General features: G+C 35.1%; 1 protein-coding gene across 1 annotated transcript in view; it reads left to right on the top strand.

Annotated features, from left to right (window-relative positions):
* Window positions 1-15,557, top strand: part of LOC129222844 (aromatic-L-amino-acid decarboxylase-like) — a 48,903-nt gene extending 33,346 nt beyond the window's left edge. Inside the window, exons 8-12 of the mRNA XM_054857395.1 lie at window positions 1,226-1,293; window positions 3,517-3,607; window positions 6,687-6,785; window positions 13,772-13,873; window positions 15,369-15,557. Coding sequence (XP_054713370.1) covers window positions 1,226-1,293; window positions 3,517-3,607; window positions 6,687-6,785; window positions 13,772-13,873; window positions 15,369-15,557 — 549 coding nt within the window. The remainder of the gene's footprint in view (window positions 1-1,225; window positions 1,294-3,516; window positions 3,608-6,686; window positions 6,786-13,771; window positions 13,874-15,368) is intronic.
* The last annotated feature ends 5,942 nt before the right edge of the window (window positions 15,558-21,499 follow it).

Genomic DNA, 21,499 nt, shown 5'->3' with positions numbered 1-21,499 from the left:
TTCCATGAGAATACAGTAGAAAAGTTTTTCTTCATTTTCTTTAAATTTTAACACCTACTTTTATTCGAAGTTTTCGATTCTCTTTGTAAAACCAAATGTTCACGTACATGGATTATCAAAAGTTCATAGCAGTTTTAAATTATTTTTCTTTGAATGTAAACACACCATAAAGCATAGAAACTCATTAAAAAATTTCTTCTTTTATGATTACTAAACTTGTAGGTAAAATATATGGAAAAACTATTACTTTGAAAGTAAGACATCATTACAAAGATTATTATCACCGCTTTTGATGAAAAATAAAGAGACAATTCACATTGTGGTTGTTTTGTCAAAAAAAACCCCGTTTTTTGACAAAAACGGGGTTTAACACGCCCCCTGTTTTTAACACGTTTTTATTAGCTTCACCTGAATGTATCTTGTAACGGAATCTTGCAACTCATATTACACCCACTTCCTGCGATCGGATTCTTTTGAAATTTGCCATGCGACCTCAGACCCGAAGAAAATGCAATATTCTGTAATCAAATTAATTAATTAATTATTAATTATCAATTTATTCCAATTTTAATCTATTTTTGCATAAAAATAGATTACGAATGGGCCAAAAAATATCGTTTTAATGGATTATTTTCTTTAGAAGAATTCTGATCCAAATTACCATGAATATGTGTAAGCTATGAATATGTGTAAAGCAGGATTTTTAACTACAGTTCTGTAGTTGTGAAAATCAGGAAGCAAAACACATATTTTTACATCGTAAATCACAAAATAACTTTTTATAACTTTTTAAAAATATTTTTCGATTCATCGATTTCATTTTTTTTTTTTTTTGTAGTGTATAACATACCGAAACGTAAGACAAGTACTAGTTTAATTAGTAAAAACATTGCATAATAATGCGAAAGTCATGGAATCGATCCTCCCATACGCCAAAAAATGCACTTTTTGAACGGCTAGTTTTCCTCAACCAAATTTTGATACGAATTTCCAAGAATATACAATCTTAACTTATTGGGGTTAGGTTCCAAAACCACAGTTGTGTTATTGCATTGAAATCAAAAAAAATAATTCTTTATTTTAATATGATAAACCGGATTTTTGTATGCTTTCTGTCGAGAGCGAATCATTCGCACGAGTGAGCTAGTAACAAAAATTATAAAATAAATCTCTTTTTTTTTAAATTTTATTTATGTTTTTTTTTTTAATTTTATTTTTTAAATAGCTCGCTGACAGCTTTAATTTCAATCCTCACAAATGGCTACTGGTGGGCTTTGATTGTTCGACGATGTGGTGAGTATTATTCACTTTTAAGTAAAGTATTTGTGTAAACACCATGTTACTGAACTGTGTTATGTATCGTCTAATACCCAGGGATGATTATCCAAAAAGCTCGAGAAGTTCGTGCTCTTCATTAGAATTTTCAGAAGGCCTAAAAATGAAAAAATTTGCTTAAAAATTCCAAATTCTGCTTTTGCAGTTTAAAAGAGATTGCAATCAGCAGAACTGGTTCAGTAAAATTAGGCCCTTTTGTTTTACATTGCACTTTGATAAAAATTAATTCGTGCAATGATAAATCTATTACAACAAGTAATCACTTTTATTTGTGTAGAATTACAGTGCAAACATATATACAGGGTGTCTCAAAAGGTCGTTTACAAACTTAACATGCTGGTCTGTCATATCATGATGAACAAGATTTACATAGGAACATGTGTTCGCAAACGCAATGCTGGCGCACTCCATGCACACTAAGTCAGACACTAACGGATGCACAACATGTCACATATCTATTATACAAAGACGGTTTTATACAACATTTTAGTCTTTTAGGAAAGCTTAAAGCAGTTGCTAAAATTTGAGTCCTGCCAGCTCTCATAATCACGTTGCAACGACAACGCAGCGATCAGAGAAATCTTGTCAGAATGGATCGTTATTACGACGGTCGGTACTTCGTTCGTTGCGATGGTGTCTGACAGTTAAAGGCAGCAAATTTCAACAACAGCTATAAGCCTTCCTTGAAAACTAAAATGTTGTGTAAAATCGTCTTTGTGTAATAAATATGCGACATGTTCTGCATCCGTTAGTGCCTGACTTGCTGTGCGTAGTGCGCCAGCATTGGGCTTGCGAACGTATGTTACTATGTAAATCTTGTTCATCATGATATGGCAGACCAGCATGCTAAGTTTGTAAACGACCTTTTGGGACATCCTGTATTGTAGAAAAAAAATACATGTTGGGAAAAGAGGATCCTTTTTTTTAACACTGTTACGTAATCAGGGCTGCGGAGTCTGAGTCGAAGAATCTGGGTCAGATTGATTTTGGAGTGAAAGAGTCAAAGTCGAAGAGTCAAAGGTTTAAAATGTCAAGAGTCGGAGTCTAGTCGGCCATTTTCCCTCCAAGTCCGCAAATCTGCCAATACTTGCGGAATTGGAGTTGGTCTGATTTCGAAATAAAGGCGTTGGAGTCGGTCATTTTTCCTCCGACTCCTCAGCGCTGTACGTAAATATACGTGACAGTATGTACGCATACTTATGTACGCATACTGTGTTACTGAACAATTGTTATTGATCCAATTATTGTTACTAATCCAACACTATGTAGTAAACATTGCGTTATTTAATCTTGTTACAATTGAGAAATAAATACCTTTCTGCGGAAAAGTAAAGCTTAATAATACAACTTTAAGCTGCACAAATTTGCAGGAAACTGCAGACACGTGTTTCGGGGTTACAAGGAATCCCCCTTTTCAATGCAAAAGAAGTGAGCTTATAGCTGAAAAATAGATGACTGTGTGTTTATAAGCACACTTTTTCATTGAAAGCAGGTACCCTTGTAACCCAGAAACATGGAAACGCGTCAGTGCGATTTTAGGACCGCTTTTTGCAAATAATTACAGAATGAATAAGTTAATCACACAATATTGGATATTTTACCCATCTGCATTCTAAGAAATCACCGCTCGAAGTTGTGTAGATATTTTCATTGTTTGACCCTTAACTGATGAGGTGTGGTGTGTACACCTCAGAAGAATTGTAATTTTGCATTCAAACGTTTTGCAATATTTGCATGCAGTTGACTCTCGATAACTCGAAATCTTATAACCCGAATATTCCTTTACCTCGATGTTTTCATTGGGTACCAACTCTTGAGAAGGCTCTGGGAACTTGCACAACAGCTCATAGCTCAAACTACCTATATAATTAGAAGGTTTGTTTGAACCTTTTATAGAAATAAACACCATAAATAAATTTTCTATATTAGTTTGCTAACTTTTGTCGAATGCACATAAAATACTTGCATAATGTTGTGCTTACAGAGAACTTACATTACTATTTTCATTACAAAGAAGAGATAGCCTCAAATGTTAAGATTAAACAAAATGTTCAAGTTGGGGGGGGGGGGAAACGGACTCTTATTTTGTTTGGTAATACAAGAAAAATGTTTAAAAATACGCTCGCACATATTTTGAAATTAAAGCTGTAACCTTTTTTCCTCTTTTTGTTTTCGAAACAGGGTTAAGAACCGCCTCGATATTACAGAAGCTTTCTCGGTGAATCCAACTTATCTTAAGCATGAGAAAGAAGGACAAATTCCAGATTATAGGGTAAGTTCTTTAAGATACTTAATGTAATAAAAATAGTTCAAGGCTTAAATAAAATTATTTTTATTTCTTTCGAAGCTTTTACAGATCTGAGCAATATTTATTACAGTTGGCTTAAACTGGATCAAGCAGCTGAAATTAGTGGAAAAGGTTTATCATACTCTTTTTTTACTTCAAGCTATTGATAAATTATAGGGGATTAAATTGATGTTGTATTGCATTTTTATCGAAAACGTTCGAAACGTAACTAGTTTTCTTTGCATAGAAAAAGTTTCTAAATTGTACATGCAAAAGCAAAAGTTATAAAATGAAGCAATATTTTATAATGCATAAATACTGGGCTGTATGTGAGAGAGGCTGTTCGTTGAAATTTTTCAACTACAGCACTGGTGGGGGGGGGGGGAGAAAGCTGTTAGTTGAAAATGTTCATCGCTAAATTTTTCAACTACAGCACTACATATAGAAAAAGGGCGATTCAAAAAACGTTGACAAAAATGACATGGCAGATCAGTCACATCATAAGGATTAGGAATAGAGGGTCGCAAACACAATGCTGACTCGCTACATGCACACAAAGCGTGAAACTGATGGATGCAAAACAGGTCATAAATTTATTACACAAAGACGATTTTCAAACAACGTTTCAGTTTTTAAGAAAGGTTTAGAGCAACTGTTAAAAGTTACGGCTGGTAGTATATACACTCACACTCACTGCCAAAAGCTAAGCACGGGGATGAAAATGTAAATTTCTCTAAGCCAATCCGAATTAGAGAAGCTGCAATTCCCTCAGAGGTAGATAGAAGTATGCAAATAAGTTAGGAAACAGCCAATCACGGCTTCGTGTCAGGAAGTATGCAAAAAAAGGCAGTCGTATAAGAAGGCAGCATTTTGAAGGGTTACAGGAGTTGCTTGTAAGTGCCGATAAAAGGTGGTTAGAATTTTCTTACGATTTGTTTTCAAGACAGACGAATGGAAAATTTTCAGCGATGGCGTGGTGTCGGACGCACTGATGCAGGACAATCAATCACAGATGCTGCTCTTTTCTTTGGCGTTCATATCACTTCGCCATTTCATGATTATGGAAACAATTTCTAACGAGCCAAACCATTTGCCCAAAGACATACGACCGGTTGACCAAGGGTTCCGAACCACGTGGAAGATCGATGTATTGCTGTTATAGCCAAGCGGAACCGAAGAGAGACCTCTACACGTGTGACACATACGGTTGTAGTGGCTATTGGTAAGACGATATCTTCCAATACTGTGTGCCGAAGTCTATACATGAATGGGCTGTATTCTTGGGTACCACAAGTTTGTTTTTCTCTCTCACTCTAATCCAGAGGGGCACAATTAAAGTGGTACCTCCAACATGTCAGCTGGACTGTGTCTGATTGGGGCAATGTTATGTTCACAGATGAGTCAAGATTTGCTCTGCAACCCGATGTCAAGCATATAAGGGTCTGACGAGAACAAGGCGCGCGTAATCTTCCCCAGAACATCACCAAACATCACGCATTCCGAGGTGGAAGAATCATATGGTGTGGGTATCAGGTATTTCGTTGGGGTTTCGCACCGACCTGCACATCTACAGACGGGGTTCTGTGACAGCTATACGGTGTTGAGATGAAGTCCTATACCCCACTGTGAGATTGCTCGTTGCAGCAGTAGGTCCTTCTTACATTTTAATAGACGATATTGCGCGTCCCCATAGAGCTGCTATCGTTGACGACTACCTGTAGAATGAGGGTATTGCGTGTATGGACTGGCCGGCGTACTTACGCGACCTTAAACCTGTTGAACATCTTTCGGATGTCCTCGGCCTTGCCCCTAGTTCACTTTTCCCATCCGCAGACACTCCCACAGAGTTGGAAACTGCTGTACACGAGGAAGGGCGATTACTCGACTCTGTGGTGGTTAATCCCCTCATAAAAAGCATATTTACACTCTGTAAACTTTGTATGCAGATGAGGGAGGCTCACATACCCTATTAGTGTCAGTTTTTGTTGTTTGTTTTAAGTTAAACAATATTTTGTAAATGATTACGATATGACGTCATCTTATAATTTATGAAAATTTGCTATTGTTTTCATCTCTATATGCAATTCTTTGTTTCGTTCATTCCATAAACATATTTGCTACTTTCCTGCCTAATTTCATTTCAATCAAAGCAGTACTTATCCATTTTTTCGCATTTTACCTCCCCGTGCTTATTTTTTGGCAGTGAATGTAGCTACAATACACGCGTCACAACGAAGGTAAAACGAGCGATGGAAGTTGGTCAAAACGACTCGTTTTTGCCACAGTGAGTGCTTTGTCATTGCGACGCATGTATTACAGCTGCAGGTCACAAATTTCAAAAACCGCTTTAAACCTATCTTAAAAACTGAAATCTTGTGTAAAATTGTCTTTGTGTAATGAATTTCTGACCTGTTTTGCATCGATCAGTTTCTGGCTTTGTGTGCATGTAGCGCGTCAGATTTACGTTGGTGATCAGACGTTCCTATGCAATTTTTGATCCTTGTTTTATGACTGATCAACCATCATTTTATCAATTTATCCCATATTTTTGAATCACCTTATATATATATATATATATATATATATATATATATATATATATATATACAGAATTACTGAACATTAATATATATACAGAATGAATTGCTCGTTTTTAGGCACCTTTCAACAAACACCTATCAACCCTAATTAGTTCACGTGAAAAAAGTAGAAATTCTTACTTTCGCGTTTGATTTACAACTTTTCCTCTTCATCTATGGTAGCAATTTTTGGAAACTCGATGATGGTAGGTCAATCCTAGTGGAATCTTGGTCTATAAGGTTCTTGGTAGGCTTTCATCTAAAAGTTTTTCTAATTCATGCTCTATAATAGCAACTACCAGGGCTACTAGTACCATCGTTTGCCCCAAGACAGAGGAGAGGTTCACCTAACATTTGTACTGGTTATCTCCAAATTTTTAATTTTGCCAATACATCCCTTTGTTTCTCACTGCCTGGAATGTGTGTTTTTTCCCTGCAAATGTTTTTTCATTGTCATACTTCTGACATCGATGCTTTTCTTTCAGCATTGGCAAATTCCGTTGGGACGTCGCTTCCGTTCTTTGAAAATGTGGTTCGTCTTCCGAATGTATGGAATTCGAAAGCTGCAAGAACACATCAGAAAGGTATATTACCAGTGCAGATTGACACAACTCAAAAAAAAAATCGAAAAAAATCAAGGTTTTACGCAATAGTAGATTATTGTCAGTGGTGCTCCGAGCTGAATTTTTTGGGAGGGCAAAAATTCTCAATTTGCCGAATGGATCTCCAACTTTTGCTGAATTATGATAATTTTGCCGAATGAAAATCTGAATTTTGCCTAATGATGAAAATTTTGTCGGATATAAATAAATTTGGCCGAATAGTCAGACAAAATTTGCCGAATAAAGGAATTTTTGGGAGGTCACGGTGACCTCCCATCGGGGGCCCGCTGATTATAATGATTTGCTCTCAAATATTACAATACGAGCAAAAACATTATTATGTGATATTTACTGGTTAGTTAAACTAATAATACATACTTACAGGTCGAAAATTTTTCTTTTAAACTACGAAATTTTAATGATGTGATACTACTGATTATATCTTTTCTACGCCATCACGTACCAGTTATAAAAATTAAAACATTGAAAATAACTAAACAGGTCAGATCAGATGGAAAAAAATTATATTCAGTGTGTTGGCTCTCCTGAAAAGTGCCAATTTTCACATTCGTTAGTTTAGCATGGTGCCGACGATATGTTGGATTTCGAGGATACTTCTTGATGTATAATTTACATCAACAACTTGTCTTTCATTTGTAGTGGATGCCATAACTGTACATCGGTATTTTGCATGCAGTTCTGACTTAGCATAGGCTTAAAAGGGTGGTAAAATTTACTACTTATGATTTATAAAGTTTTTTTTTTTTTTTTTTTTTTTTTTTTTGAACAAGGAGAATATTTAGGTGTCCCGGCTTCAAATTATATAAGTACTTTGTACTTAACATGTAATTTAAGGTCCCGCTGAAAGGCGAAAAAAAAAAAAAACAGTTAAGTCAGTATCTTTCACATAAAAATTATTTTAAGAATACAACTTGAGAAAATAAAAGTGGTTCACGTAGTAAAACCTGTAAAGTTGATTTTTTAGCACAGAATTAGATATCATATAATTCAACCTCTATAAGTTGACTACCAAAGCAGTGCACCGCAATTGGTCAACTTACACAGGTTTCACTATTATTAGTATATCCAAGCAATTGACACTCGATTTACACAAAATTAATGAAGAATTGATTTAAAAAAAGGGGGGGGGGGGATTATTTAAATTGATTGTAAAAAAAACAGAAGTGTCGGGCATAATTTGTGCTATTCTCTTGAGAAAGAACGAAACGAGAATGCAGGCTTTGCTGGCATTCACTAAAAAGCCAAGAGATCCAATGCTTCATTGAAGGTTGTTTCTGTTAGTTTAAGAATCAAACTTTTTTGGTACGTTTTTCTTCATTTATACTAGTTCGTCATTTCGGGAGTTAGGGGGGAAGGGGTGCGACTGCCCTTTGGCTTTGAAAAAATAATGTTTTTACATAGAAATTGGCTTGATTTTTATTGTTTTCCAATAAAATTTGCATTGAGTGTTTGCACCTTTGCCCCTCTCCGCCCCATAGGCGGCTCGTGCGGGGGGGCAGGGGGGGCGACCGCCCCTCCACTTTTAAAAGTGGAGGGACCTTGCCCCCCCCACTTTTCAAAGCTCAAAATTAACGATCGACGAAAAGTGACTTTTTTCATTTTTTTACTTTAGGAAAGCGAAAAACTACATTTGAATAATTTCAGATAAACCAGCTAAACGACCGATATACCATCCTTCTTAGCTTCCTATCCTCTACTTTTGCATTCACAGTTTTAAAATACTTCTATAATTCCAAAAGCAATCACGTGAATTAACTTCAACTCGGCTGTTCTCAACTTGTGCAATGCTCTCCTCGAGGGGAGGGGGGAGGGACGTTATTGTGCCACTTGTTGAAAAGCGTCAAATGTGTTCGGATTACAAAGTTCTTTTTTTTTTGTATGACTTTTCTGTGTAGAAAATGGTGCGTACGACAGAGAGAGATTCCAAATGAACAGAGCAAAATAAGATAACGTAGTAAAACGAAGTTTTTCATTTTTAGTACAAAGTATTTGACAATTTCTCCAGTCCTTTTAGCTAATGCAATTCAGGTTAGAAAATTTATCAAACTGCACAAATACACGGATTAATCGGAAACCAGCGACATTTTTCTGATTATTTGTAATCGGCAGATTTTACCCATTAATTGGTTGACACATCATTTTTTATTTTAAATTAATTAAAGCAAGAAATTATGCTGAATGAGTTTAAAAAACAATTAATACATGTATTTTTCCTTAAATAAGATGATTTGTAGCAATAAATAAATTCATAAAAATAAAAATATACAGAATTTAAAACAAGTTTCTTAGTTTATTTTTTAAAAAATAGTTTACTGAAATATTTTGCATTAAAGAAAATGTGACTGTGATTAGTTCTCCCCCTCCCCGTCCCCCAAGCAATTGATGGAAAACTACAATACAATCTCTCTCCTTTTTTTTTCAGTTATTACATTCAAAGTTTATACATACAATTACAACGTACATTTAACAATTTTCCAATTTAGTACCTTTTTATTCAACCAAAACTTTGTATTATTAAAAAATTTTTGCCTTCATAAAATTTAGTAAATATGCTTTAAGTTTTTTCACAAAAATTAACGGTAAAGACATTTTAATTTATTATATTGATCTGTACATATGTGCATGGAAGGCTGCACACGTCTCTTGTGTTAGTACTTTTCGTCCTATCTAACCTACGGTGTAGATCTTTTTAAGATTGCTTTATAATTTTTACAATAATTAAACGTTCGTTGTTAAATGGCTACTAATAATAAAAGAAATCGATTCTAAATTTAAAATACCTGCTAATCATGGACTACTAAACAAATATTTGAATTTTCTTGTCCAATTAACAGAATGAAATTTTATGAACAATGATAAGAAACATTGCGCACAGTTTGAGTAAAATTTCGAAATATTATTTGCAAAAAAATATGAAAATAATAAAAAATAAACTATCACTCTCATGAATGAACTAATAATAACCAATTTTGAAAAGTTGAAATTTCAAAAATAAAGTTCCTATTTCCATATTACCTATAATCTAAAATTTTAATTGATTTTTGACATTAATATTACACCTTTATTTCATACTTATTGTGTTTTGTGTCAAGATAGTCCATTGGAAAAAAAACGGGCAGGTCCACCAAGCATTTTTGAAATTCTTATTTGGTCTGAAGTCCCTATCTTCATAAAAACAGGTGAAGTGTTCGGAAATTTTTTTTTAGTCTGGAGTTTGATGTGCCAATGGCGCCACACATTCACTCCTTTCTCATACGGCAATAGCGGTGCTAGCTTTTACGAGGCTCTGGGCATTAGGAGTCAATATAAATGGGAGACCCTTTTCGAATGCACCGCGTAGTCCCTAGAGGAACTAAGCCCTATGCGATGGACAGTTCTCATTGTGTGTAGCGTTGCCTGAGATATTTGGAGTGTCCGGCCACGACACAAAGAGGAGACATCATGCAAGGTCACCATGTTTATCTTTCAATTTTCTGCGGTGTCACTGCAGGTGCCTCCATGTCTAGTCTATTATTTAAAGTGTTCGTTGACGCGTGCCACACAAAGGTGTCCAGCTCCTGTCCGTTAACCGGTATGTACTTCTGGGTCGAGATGAGAAATCCCGAAACAGTCAAAGGGCGATCATCTGTAAAAGGAGCACTTGAACGTTTCATTTTCGAATGCGAATTCGAAGCAGGTGCTGCCTTTTTTTTCCATTTAGAAACTTCATTTGTTTCGTCTCTGTTTTTGCAAAATGTTTCGAAAAGCAAAGCGACTTAAAAACCAACCTACTATTAGTGCATGTTTCCGCAAGATTCCTACTGTGGAAAATGCAGGTGAAAGTCAATCGAAAGACGCGGATTTTTTGAATTTCAATGCAACACTGTCTGATTCCATGCCAACGACGTCAATCAATACAAATACAGAAGACTCGATAGTTAATGAAGAGACGACATTTTGCGACAACCATGATATCAGAAAAAATGAAGTTAATGAAGGCCCGCATCAGCCTTTGGACATTCAATATCCAGTTAATAATGGGAGGAAATTCCAGAAAAACTGGTTCGACCAATTTCCATGGTTGGAATATTATGGAGAACTGAACAAGGCATTTTGTTTTCCATGTCGAATGTACCAAAATGAACTTCAAGGTTGTGCAGAAAAAACATTCACAGAAATAGGATTTCAAAACTGGAAAAAAGGTGTTGAGAAATTCAAAGCCCACGGAAACAGTGAAGCTCATAAGTCGTCTGCTGAGAGACTCAGAGCATATAAAACTTCATTGAGACAAGGGAGCGTGTGTGTTCAACTAATCTCCCAAAGAGCAACCGAAATTGAGGAAAACAAAAAGTATCTCGAGTCCGTTTGTGAAACTTTGTTGTTTTGTGCCAGACAAGGCATTGCGTTAAGAGGACATGACGAAAAGGAAGAAGCAAGCAACAGAGGAACTTTTTTAGAACTGTTGAATCTCCGTTCAAAGGACAATACTCTAATTAAAAAATTCTTTAAAGGAAAAGAAAAATATTTTTCTTACAGTAGTAAGGAAATTCAAAATGAAATTTTAGAGCTCATGAGCAAGCAGGTCTGTGAATCCATAGCTAGCGAAGCAAATCGGTCGGGTTGTTATGCAATACTTGTTGATGAAACTGCCGACATAGCACATAATGAACAAGTTGCAATCGTAATCCGCTACGTCAAAGTCGAAGATTTCAGCGTACATGAAAGATTTTTGGGCTTTTTCGAAACATGCAACACGGAAGGAGAAACTTTAGCCATTTTGATAAAAGATGTGTTGGAAAAATTTCGACTTCCTCTTTCAAAAATCCGAGCTCAATGCTACGATGGAGCAGCAAATATGAGGGGTAGCTACAAAGGAGTGGCAGCGAGGATTCTTCAAGAAAATGCTCTGGCATTCTATGTGCACTGTTATGCCCATATATTGAATTTGTGTATTGTTGACGCTTGCAGCAAACAAGTACAAATTAGAAATTCTATGGGTATCTTGAAAGAATTGCACAGTTTTTTTGCTGTTTCAACCAAAAGAACTTTTTTATATAAGGAAAATTTAAAAAACAAGGACTTTGTTGGAGGCAACAAGTCACTTAAATCATTAAGCGACACAAGATGGAGTTGTCGTGTAGAAGCTTGCAACACAGTGTTGCAAAATTTTGACGAAATTGTAGATACTCTACAGAAAATATCAGAAACGGATTCAAGAAATGGATCGCAAGCTGAAGCATTACTAAATAACATGGAAAATTTCCAATTCATTTTTTGCCTACTTCTGATCCAAAGAGTTTTGAAAGTTACAGATACGCTTTCAAAAGCTTTGCAATCAAAATCGCTATTTTTTTCAACTGTGAAGGATCTGGTAAATACAACAAAAGAATGTTTAAATGAATTGCGAAGTGAAGATTTTTTTGAAAAGTTGTGGATATATGCTAACGATATTTGTGAAGCAAAGTCTTTTACTGGACCAAAACTTCCGCGATCTAGAAAGGTGTCTTTGAAACTCGGCGGGGGTTCCTTCAACATGTCACAAGATGTCAAATCATTTTATAGAACGGAAATTGCTTTTCCAGTAATAGATGCTGCTTTAAACACAATAGCTGAAAAGTTCAAAGAAAATGAATTGGATATATTTCAATCACTAAAAGATGTCGTATGCTCCGATCCATCAGAGATTATAAAAGATGAATCCATTAAAAAAGTCTCGGAAACATATGATCTTGACATGGAAAAATTATTAGGAGAGACCCAAATTTTTCAGAAAATGTACAAAAAATACATCGACTCTTTACCATCGACTTTACCTTCGGAGGTAACGGAACTGAGAAAAAGATGCAATTTTCTTGTGGAAAAGGACCTCAGTGATATATTCCCATACCTAACACAATTAATGCGAATTCTCCTTGTGATACCAGTCTCAACTGCATCGTGTGAGAGAAGTTTTTCATGCTTGAGATCGTTAAATTCGTACCTGAGAAGCAGTATGTGTCAAGAGAGGCTTTCTGCACTTGCTGTTTTGAAGATTGAAAACACTATAGCTATTAATTTTACTAAAGTAATAGAGCAATTTTCGAAAAACAAAAATCGCAGGCTATCGTTTTACTAATTTGATACACAAATGTATATATATAATATTAAATAAATAAATGTATTGCTGACCTGCTCTCTCGGTGTTTTGGAGTGTGCCGTTATGTGATGACATTATTCATTGATTAAAAGAAAGAAGAACTGCCTTAGTAAGTATGATTTGCATTTATTATTTTAAAAAAATTTAAATGAAACTTCCAAATGTAAGAAAAGCGTCTACGTTAGGCATCCGTTCCAATTTTTGATACTGTGAACATAGGCGGATTTACGAGGGTGCCTAATATTTTTTGGTTGCGTTTTGAAAAAAAATACATAAATCAATCAATAATCATATGTATTTCATTAGGAAATATAGTTTGGTCATTTATATTTTTCAGAGCTACAACGCAGCTTTATTTTCATGAAAACAACCTTCTCTCCTAATAATTGTTTTAGACACCCTAACATATGAGGGAGGGGGGGGGGAGTAAAATCAGACCTCCCTCCCTCAAATTATTTTCTGGTGGCGTCACTGCTGGATCCCCTGTCGCTCTTGGGGTTTTCCTCTCCCTCGACTCGTGGTGTGGCACCCTCAGAATTTACAGCCTAAATCCGCCTATGACTGTGAACCGAATATTTATAAGAGAAGGTCATTTTATCTGTTATGTTGTTAAAATCTAATGTTACTGCTCAATTATGCGAAAAAGAAAAAAGAAAAGAAGCTTGAAGGGTGTTGTGCCCCGCCCACGCACTCACATCGCTTTTGCCCCCCCACTTTTTTGAGGCACCAGCCGCCTATGCTCCGCCCTGTGTAAAATTCAAAGTGATGGGCCTGCATTTATGCTTTATGTTTTCGAATCTGTGTTTTTTCTTCAATCTCTTCGTTATTCTAGCATGTAGCCTTGGCCAAAGAATTTGAGCGTCTAGTTTGTGGAGATGCAAGATTCGAAGTCGTTGAGCCTGTTCTGCTAGGACTCGTCTGTTTCCGACTAAAGGTACGTTTTTGAACAACACTGCAACAACCTCTCTGTACGCGCTAAGCGCCATAAACTCGAATCCAAGAAAAAAAAAAAAAAACATTTTATAGTATTTTAAAAATATCTGAAATTGTAATGACTAAACTAAATATACTATGACTTACAAATTCGAATGACTTAGTATGGAAGACGGAGTAACGGTAAATTTTTGTCACTAACAAAGAAAAGAGCTGTAACAACCGAGAAGAAAAAATCTTAATGACTGTAGGCTCATAAGTGAAAAAAAAAGTTTAATTTTCCCCTTTATTACAAGGAAAAATCAAATAAACATAGAGAAGAGATCTAATGACTAAAGGGGGGGGGGGCGTTCAGAAAAACAAATGTGTTTTTATTTTTTTTCTTCTTCAAATTTAGAATGGTTCTTTCGGTTGACTTTCTAAATGGGGCGATTTTCAGTTGGATTCCTCAGTAGCAACTAAAAAAAGCTAAGCGAAATAATTATTTACCGTATCTTCGGGAGTAAACGCCGCATCGTTATATATTTTTAAGAAAAAAGTTTTTTAATGTATGCGCCGCACCCGGTATAAACGCAGCACACAACATTAAACAACGTAAAAGCACTATTAGTAGTTTAGAAAACTGAAATGAAATGTAAATTTAAAGAAATATTTTTAATTAACGTATTTTTACATACTTTATACTGTATAGCTAATATTCTTACCTCGGGAGGAGACATTGGTTTGTTATCCAGACCGAGGGATGCGAACCCTTATCAATGCCTCGCCAATGTCAAAATCTCTGGCCTAAGTAACACAAAAAATATCAATCGACGTTGAAACGACATAGTTCTACGTTTAAATCTCGAACAATAACGGACAATGTTCTTGACACATAGAACTATGTCGGTGCATGTTTTTTCACCGACTTGATTTAAGAAGTAATTTTTCCCTGTTATTTCGATGCTTAAAATCAATTAATCATTATTAAAAATTAATATAATAACATTCTTATTTATACAGAAATTAGAAGCAAAATGGAGAAAATTGCAAACATCAAAAAACGTTTTCAATGTTGGAAAAAAACATTGAAACACGTACTTTGACGTAACTGACATACTTTTTCTGCGTCGATCGGTATGTTGTGGTACTTGCCGGCCGCAGGATGATGTGGTGCCCATCTATTAGCAGCAATTTCAACGTTTTTTAAAAACTTGGATTTTTTTTACTTGAAAAACAAAAAAAGAAGACACTGTATCCGCCGCACTGTATATGTGCTGCACTGGCAATATATTTGCCTTTTTTTTTCTTGTATGCACCATGGCGCTTATTCCCGAAAATATTGCTCGAAGACTTTGAGATACGCGACATGTTTTCATTACATATGAAATCAACTTCCCAAGTAGCACACTTCATTACATAAACGTATTAAAATGGTTTCCACAACATCGACAACCATTTTAAAACGTTTATTAAACGAAGAGTGATTCTAGGGTTATTTTACTTTTCCCATGCAGGGTCCCAACCACCTGAATGAAGAACTGAATCGACGAGTGAACGAGCGACGTCGAATCCACATCACCCCAACACGAGTTCGTGATCGATACATTCTGCGATTCGCCATCTGTTCCCGCGTCACTACCTCAGAAGATATCACTTTTGCTTGGGAAGAGATTCGACAGGTAGCAGCACTGCTAGAAAAGTAAACAAGACTGCGGGCGTTCCTGTCAACCTTACTTAGATCCCCCCCCCCTCTTAATTTCTAGCTACTTGATGACTTTAAACCTGGTGACTTTATTTTCCGTCAATGTCAGTTTTAAAGAAGTGATATGAAAACACTTTTTTTTTTTTTTGTATGAGAGAGAGAGACACTTCTTATCCCCAAAACTTATGGTTTTGAAAAATGCTGCCACTTTCTTTGTCAAAGCAGAAGAAATTACTAGACAAATTTCTAGTTTCTTGGACAAACCCAGTTATGTTAACATCAGCGTATCTTTTCTTCTTCTTTTTTTTAAAGGTTCAAACAGGCGTGGATACTAGGAAAGAGCGAGTCCCTTGAGGGACTCTGAACTGGTAATTTTTCAACATTGAAGTTCAAAATGGAATTTTAGGTGATCTTTGACAATGATAAAGTTAGGGAAATGTTTTGGAACTGTGAAATCTGAAACATTTGTAAACCAGGATATACAGTAAAAGGACAAGTAATAATAATAATAATTTAATAATTTGCTTTTCTACCTGATCTCAGATCTGCCCTTAGATTCTAACCTGTTCTGCTCGAAAATTATGGCCTTGAACAATGCTGACGTTACATATCATCGCTTCAGAAGCAACGGTAGGATATCTTAGTGTTATTCCTGGGATTATGTGTCTTACTGTTGCTCTGAGGCCACGATATGCGTTCAAGCTTAATCTTCAACAAAGACCAAAAAAAAAAAAAAACTAAATTTCTACCTTCACGATGACTATTTACAACTGCAGATAAAATAGTTTTGGTTTCGGTTAATTTTGAAATAATCCCACGTAATTAAATCTCAGGAAGGCAACCGAAGAAATTTTAGTTCTTTCTTTTTTCTCTTGCTCTTTTTCTTCATTTTTAATTTAACTCTTTAAGACCGAGCCGGGGGGAAATTTTGCCACAGTTAAGTCCTGACTTTTTCGCCTAAGCTATTTTAGAAATGGAACCGTCCATTCTGAAGACCCCTCGTCCGCTCTTCTTCAGTTCTTCTGTTTGCTAATTGCAATAGGCGTGGTTAGCTGTCACCTTAATCACTCACGCTTCGGGCGCGTGGAGCTCTTCACCATTGCCCTAATGCCTTTATCGTTTCTTCGATAGCTTTTGAACTTATGTCGAGATGCATAACAGTCATCTTGTTTTCTTTATTTTTAGAGTAGGTAAACAAAGAAAAAAAAAATTAATTATAAATAAGAAAATTCCTGTTCAAGCACAAGCTTAAGATTTATCATGCAATAATTTAACTTATAAAACTAATGATAATTGATGTTCTTTTCAAATTGGAAACACGTTTCCGATTTAAATCAATTTGCACAAACTGAGAGGGAAATAGAACAAGTCGCGTGAAGGAAAAAGGTAGAATGAATAAAAAGCAACGATCTAAGTTTCCTCATTTCCCGTTCTTCCCGAAAAGCGGACATCTTCACAAGTTATGCGCTATCAATCCTTGTTATAGCATTGCCAGAGGGGACAAGTCCATCACTGTCACTTGTCCGGTGGTCTCGCAGATGAGTTTCCTTTCATTCCTACCCATAATATTACTAATCACTTTCTTTTTTGGGATATCATATTCAGCCTGCGCCACAAAATACCTAACTTTTCTAGTAGCTTACAGTTTTGGAAGAATTTCCCACGATTTCGATTGACTAATTAAGTTTGAGCATAGCCATTATTCTTCTCCAGAAGAAATAAATTATAAAACATGGAGTTATTTTAATTACTTATCAAATTATTTAAATACTACTTATTTATTTAGATATTAGCAACCGAAACATTTACAAAACTCCTAACTGATCTTTTCAATTTTTCTCTTTTATTTGGTGATTGAAATAAGGCTATAATGCTCTGACTAATTATAAAGCATTTTTATTTTAAGAAACAAAAACATTTTAATATTACTAACCGCCTTCAGCAAGTAGTTTTTTCGCTTTTTATGCCATTCACCTTCTTACTCCAAGAATGCATCCTTCGCTGGCTGCTCAAATAATTTTGATGGCAGTATAAAAATAATTTCAATCAACATCTATATCTCTGGAGACATTTATCAGCATATTTAAATCTATCTACCAACTGTCTGTCTATCTCTATAGGGTAAAAGTGGGAAAGACGCCATACTTTTTGTACAAATTAAATAAAAAATTAAAGATGCAATATAACTGAACCCTTTGTTTTATTTTGAAGTTACACTATTATTAGGTATTAAAATTATTATTAACGAGCTTTAGACTTAAATAAAAAAGAAATAACAAATAAAATTGTAGATTGACAACAGGCCATCTCTCCCATAACGTGTGGGAGAGACGCCTTATATAGTGTGGGGGAAATGCCATCTATGTTATTATTTATTGTTTTTGATCTTTTTGCGGATTATTTCCATATCAGAATTATTACAGTACATTGTACATGACTCATGCAGCCATTTTTAGCATAAGGAACATTCAATCCAGTCAGTTTTTTTCTTTCTTTCTTTTCTTTTTTAATAGTAATTTTTCCAACATTCCGTGCACACACAAGCAACGTATTTTCGCTTCACTGTCGAGCTAGGTAGTTTAGGGATTAGATAAGACTTCTCAAGAATATTTGTAGGCGTTTCTTTACTAAGTGAACGTTTGTCTGAAAGTTGATGTGGAAACAGAGCTGGACAGGCAGTACTTTCAGGAGGAATTTCAAAAGTAGCTACTTGAATTAAACCAGAAATAGCAAGGACATGATCAGAAAAGCATTAGGATTGAGTGGTATTATTCCACAAGCTTTAAAACCTGATGTAGCATTTCCCACGGCGTTCCATAAAGTTATAATTCTTCATTTTTCGATAGTTCTCCTTTTTTTACTTTTTCATCTGCCAGAATTAAGGTCTCTTCACTCCACTGCCCCCTGATTACCGTATGCTTCCTTGCTAATTTTCTCGGCATTCAAAAAACAAAAACATTTCTAAACAAAACATCTCTTTATTTACAGTTTTGAAAAGTTTGGCATCTCTTCTCATAATGTGGGAGAGATGCCACATAAGTATGAAGTACCTAAGTATTAACATATATATTGCAAAATGTAGTTGAAAAAAGTTAATAACAAGCTAAATCAATCGTTAAAACTTTTACGGTGTCTTTGTTTTACATGTAACAATCATTGAAACCAAAGCGACTCAAAATTTTCTTGTTGAACTTATGATCCCCAAAAGAAGTAATTATTGTACTCAGATTGCACAGTCAAAAGATTTTTGACTGTGCACCCTTATGACAAAAATAATAATGATAAACTTTAAAACTGTACCTACCAATTTTATACATTATTTATTATCATTAGCGCAACTAGAATTACATTCTTTAGTTTTTTTTTTTTTTTTTTTAATTTCTTTAACACATCAGTCTTTGCCTAAAGAAAAACTTTGAGTTAACACTTTAGCGGCTGAAATAATATGCAACTTGCTCAATTACTTAGTAGAAATTTGCCAAGATTGATTCTTGCAATAAAACTCAATGATCTGGTTCTAATCTTAATTTATTTCTGTATTGTGCTTGAATTATTGCCTTTGAAGGAAATGCTAGTTCCCTCAAAGCACCTGAATCCAAATGACATGATTTCAAAGTCAAGTAGCCCTTAGAAATTTCTGTTTATTCCACTTCAGACAGCTGTTTCTGAAGATTTAAGTAGATTTCACCTTTTTTTAAATCATGGTTCTAAACTTACATGTTGACAAAATGACTGAATTTTCCTAATTAATAAATAACATGTTGTTCAGAAGAAAATTAGAAAATGCTGTTTTGAGATTGAGTTTTTAGAAGTGCAAATATATATTACTAGTGACTACCCACGCGGCTTTGCCCGTAGTAGAAAATTAAAAGGTCATTTGGTTCGCTTGTATATTTACAAATAATGGATGATGAATTTCTCGCCCATTTGCTATGTTCATTTTCTCGCCAATGTTACTGTTCCACGTTATGATAACTTCGTAATTTTCGCTTCCACTTTACGATAATTTGCTGAGTAAAATGTTCTTAAAATTTGAATAGAAGTATTTTCGAATGAAACAAAACAAACTCGAATTTTTGAAAAATCGCTTCGAGGTGCACACCCTTATGCTATAAACTTTGTGCCAAATTTCATGACAATTGGCCGAACAGTATAGGCGCTATGCGCGTCACAGAGATCCAGACATCCAGACAGAGATCCAAATATCCAAGCAGACTTTCAGCTTTATTATTAGTAATGATATTGCTAGTAAATATCACTTTACTCAAAATTTGTAACTCTAAAAGTAAAGTGATAATACGCTAGATTAAAAATTGTATAATATCGTAACGAAATTCTTTTCTCTCGCCCATTCTGAGAGAACTAGTAGCAAAGGCATTTTCTTTAGTCACCTGTTCGACCTGATTACTGCAGTTGATCGAACCATGCATACATTTTTACATATTATGTGTGTTTATGTAGTTTTATGTTCTTGTAGAATTATAACCTCCTCTATCACTCTTTGTGGGGCGCTACTGTTTGGGCAACAGTTGTGTGGTGGGGCGCAGTATATTTTCACATGCTCGTTAAAGCTCTAGGCAGATTTGTTTAGCTGCTTTCCAAACTCTGATTTGCGAAGTGTTACTTTTAAATTTCTAAAACTGGAAAGAAATAAGTACATTTCGGTTGAGAATAAAAATAATGAAAAAAAAGGTTAATAGATGGCGAAATATTGTAAGTAGTAATTGCACACCCGTGTTTCGAGGTTCCTTGTAATGTTGTTTTGTATCAATTTTATGATACTTCGTACATAAATTTATAAACCCTAGAATAGCATTCGTTTTTAAAGAGTGGTATGAAAAAGTGAGAGTTAAAAGTGCAGGAAATTGAAACGAAATCGTAGAGCAGATTCGTCTTTTCTTATTTTTTTGAGGAAGTCAAGCAACCTCAAGTCATTAGCAGATCCCCATTCAATGCAATTGTCGCTAGCACTTGCTAAATAGCTATCGGCAAGAAGAAAGAATCTTCTTCAGGGAGGTCTCACAGTAGGGGTCTTCTTCTACCCATCACCCCTGCATTCCCACAACTCGGCCGGGTACGGCCGGTCTCGGATCTAACCTACAAAGCCGTATAGGGCCGGCCTCGGTCTTAAGGAGTTAAAGCTTTGGCTCCGGACAGAAAACTGAAGCATAATGTAAGCGAAAATATAAGTATCAGGTTCAAGATTTCAGCCTACAATTGAATAATTTTTTGTTCAGAAAAAAAAAAAAAAATCGTATACTGAAATGTAGATTCTTCTACTGACAGTTGTACCCCTTGCACAAATAAAAAATATACTATCCCAACTTGAAATTACGCTTTTCATTTACTTCAACTATAGATATTTATTAGAATACGAAGTAAAATATTAAAATTACTCACAACTTGATATGGGTAAAATATCATTTTTTTTTTCTTCCTCCGGTAAAAAATAAATAGCCAGTCACATTCAGTGGCGTAGCTAGACCCGACTTTCGGGGGGGGGGTTACTTCTTTTATATATATATATATATATATATATATATATATATATATATATATATATATATATATATATATATATATATATATATACATATATATATATATATATATATAATCGCTTGGAATTTTTTCCTTTTCTTCTTTTTTTTTCTTTCTCATCTCTCTTCTTTTTCTCTTTTTTTTTTGAGACTAACGTTTCGGGGGGGGGTTTGTCCCCCAACCTCCCCCCCCTTAGCTACGCCCCTGGTCACATTTTTACTACATTCGAAACGCTAAGCTTTAAAACGAACTTAGTTCAACTAATTTTGTATTTAACCGTTCGGTTAAATGATGAACACGTGCTGCCATCTAAGCCATAACGGTTCAAGCAGCATGCGATAATAAATTGTTTACATTTTCAAAAATAAAAACTTTTCTCTTCAATAACTTATCTTATACATC

Source organism: Uloborus diversus, chromosome 5 (genome assembly GCF_026930045.1).
Source record: "Uloborus diversus isolate 005 chromosome 5, Udiv.v.3.1, whole genome shotgun sequence".
NCBI lineage: Eukaryota > Metazoa > Arthropoda > Arachnida > Araneae > Uloboridae > Uloborus > Uloborus diversus.
This window is presented reverse-complemented; position numbering and strand designations above follow the sequence as displayed.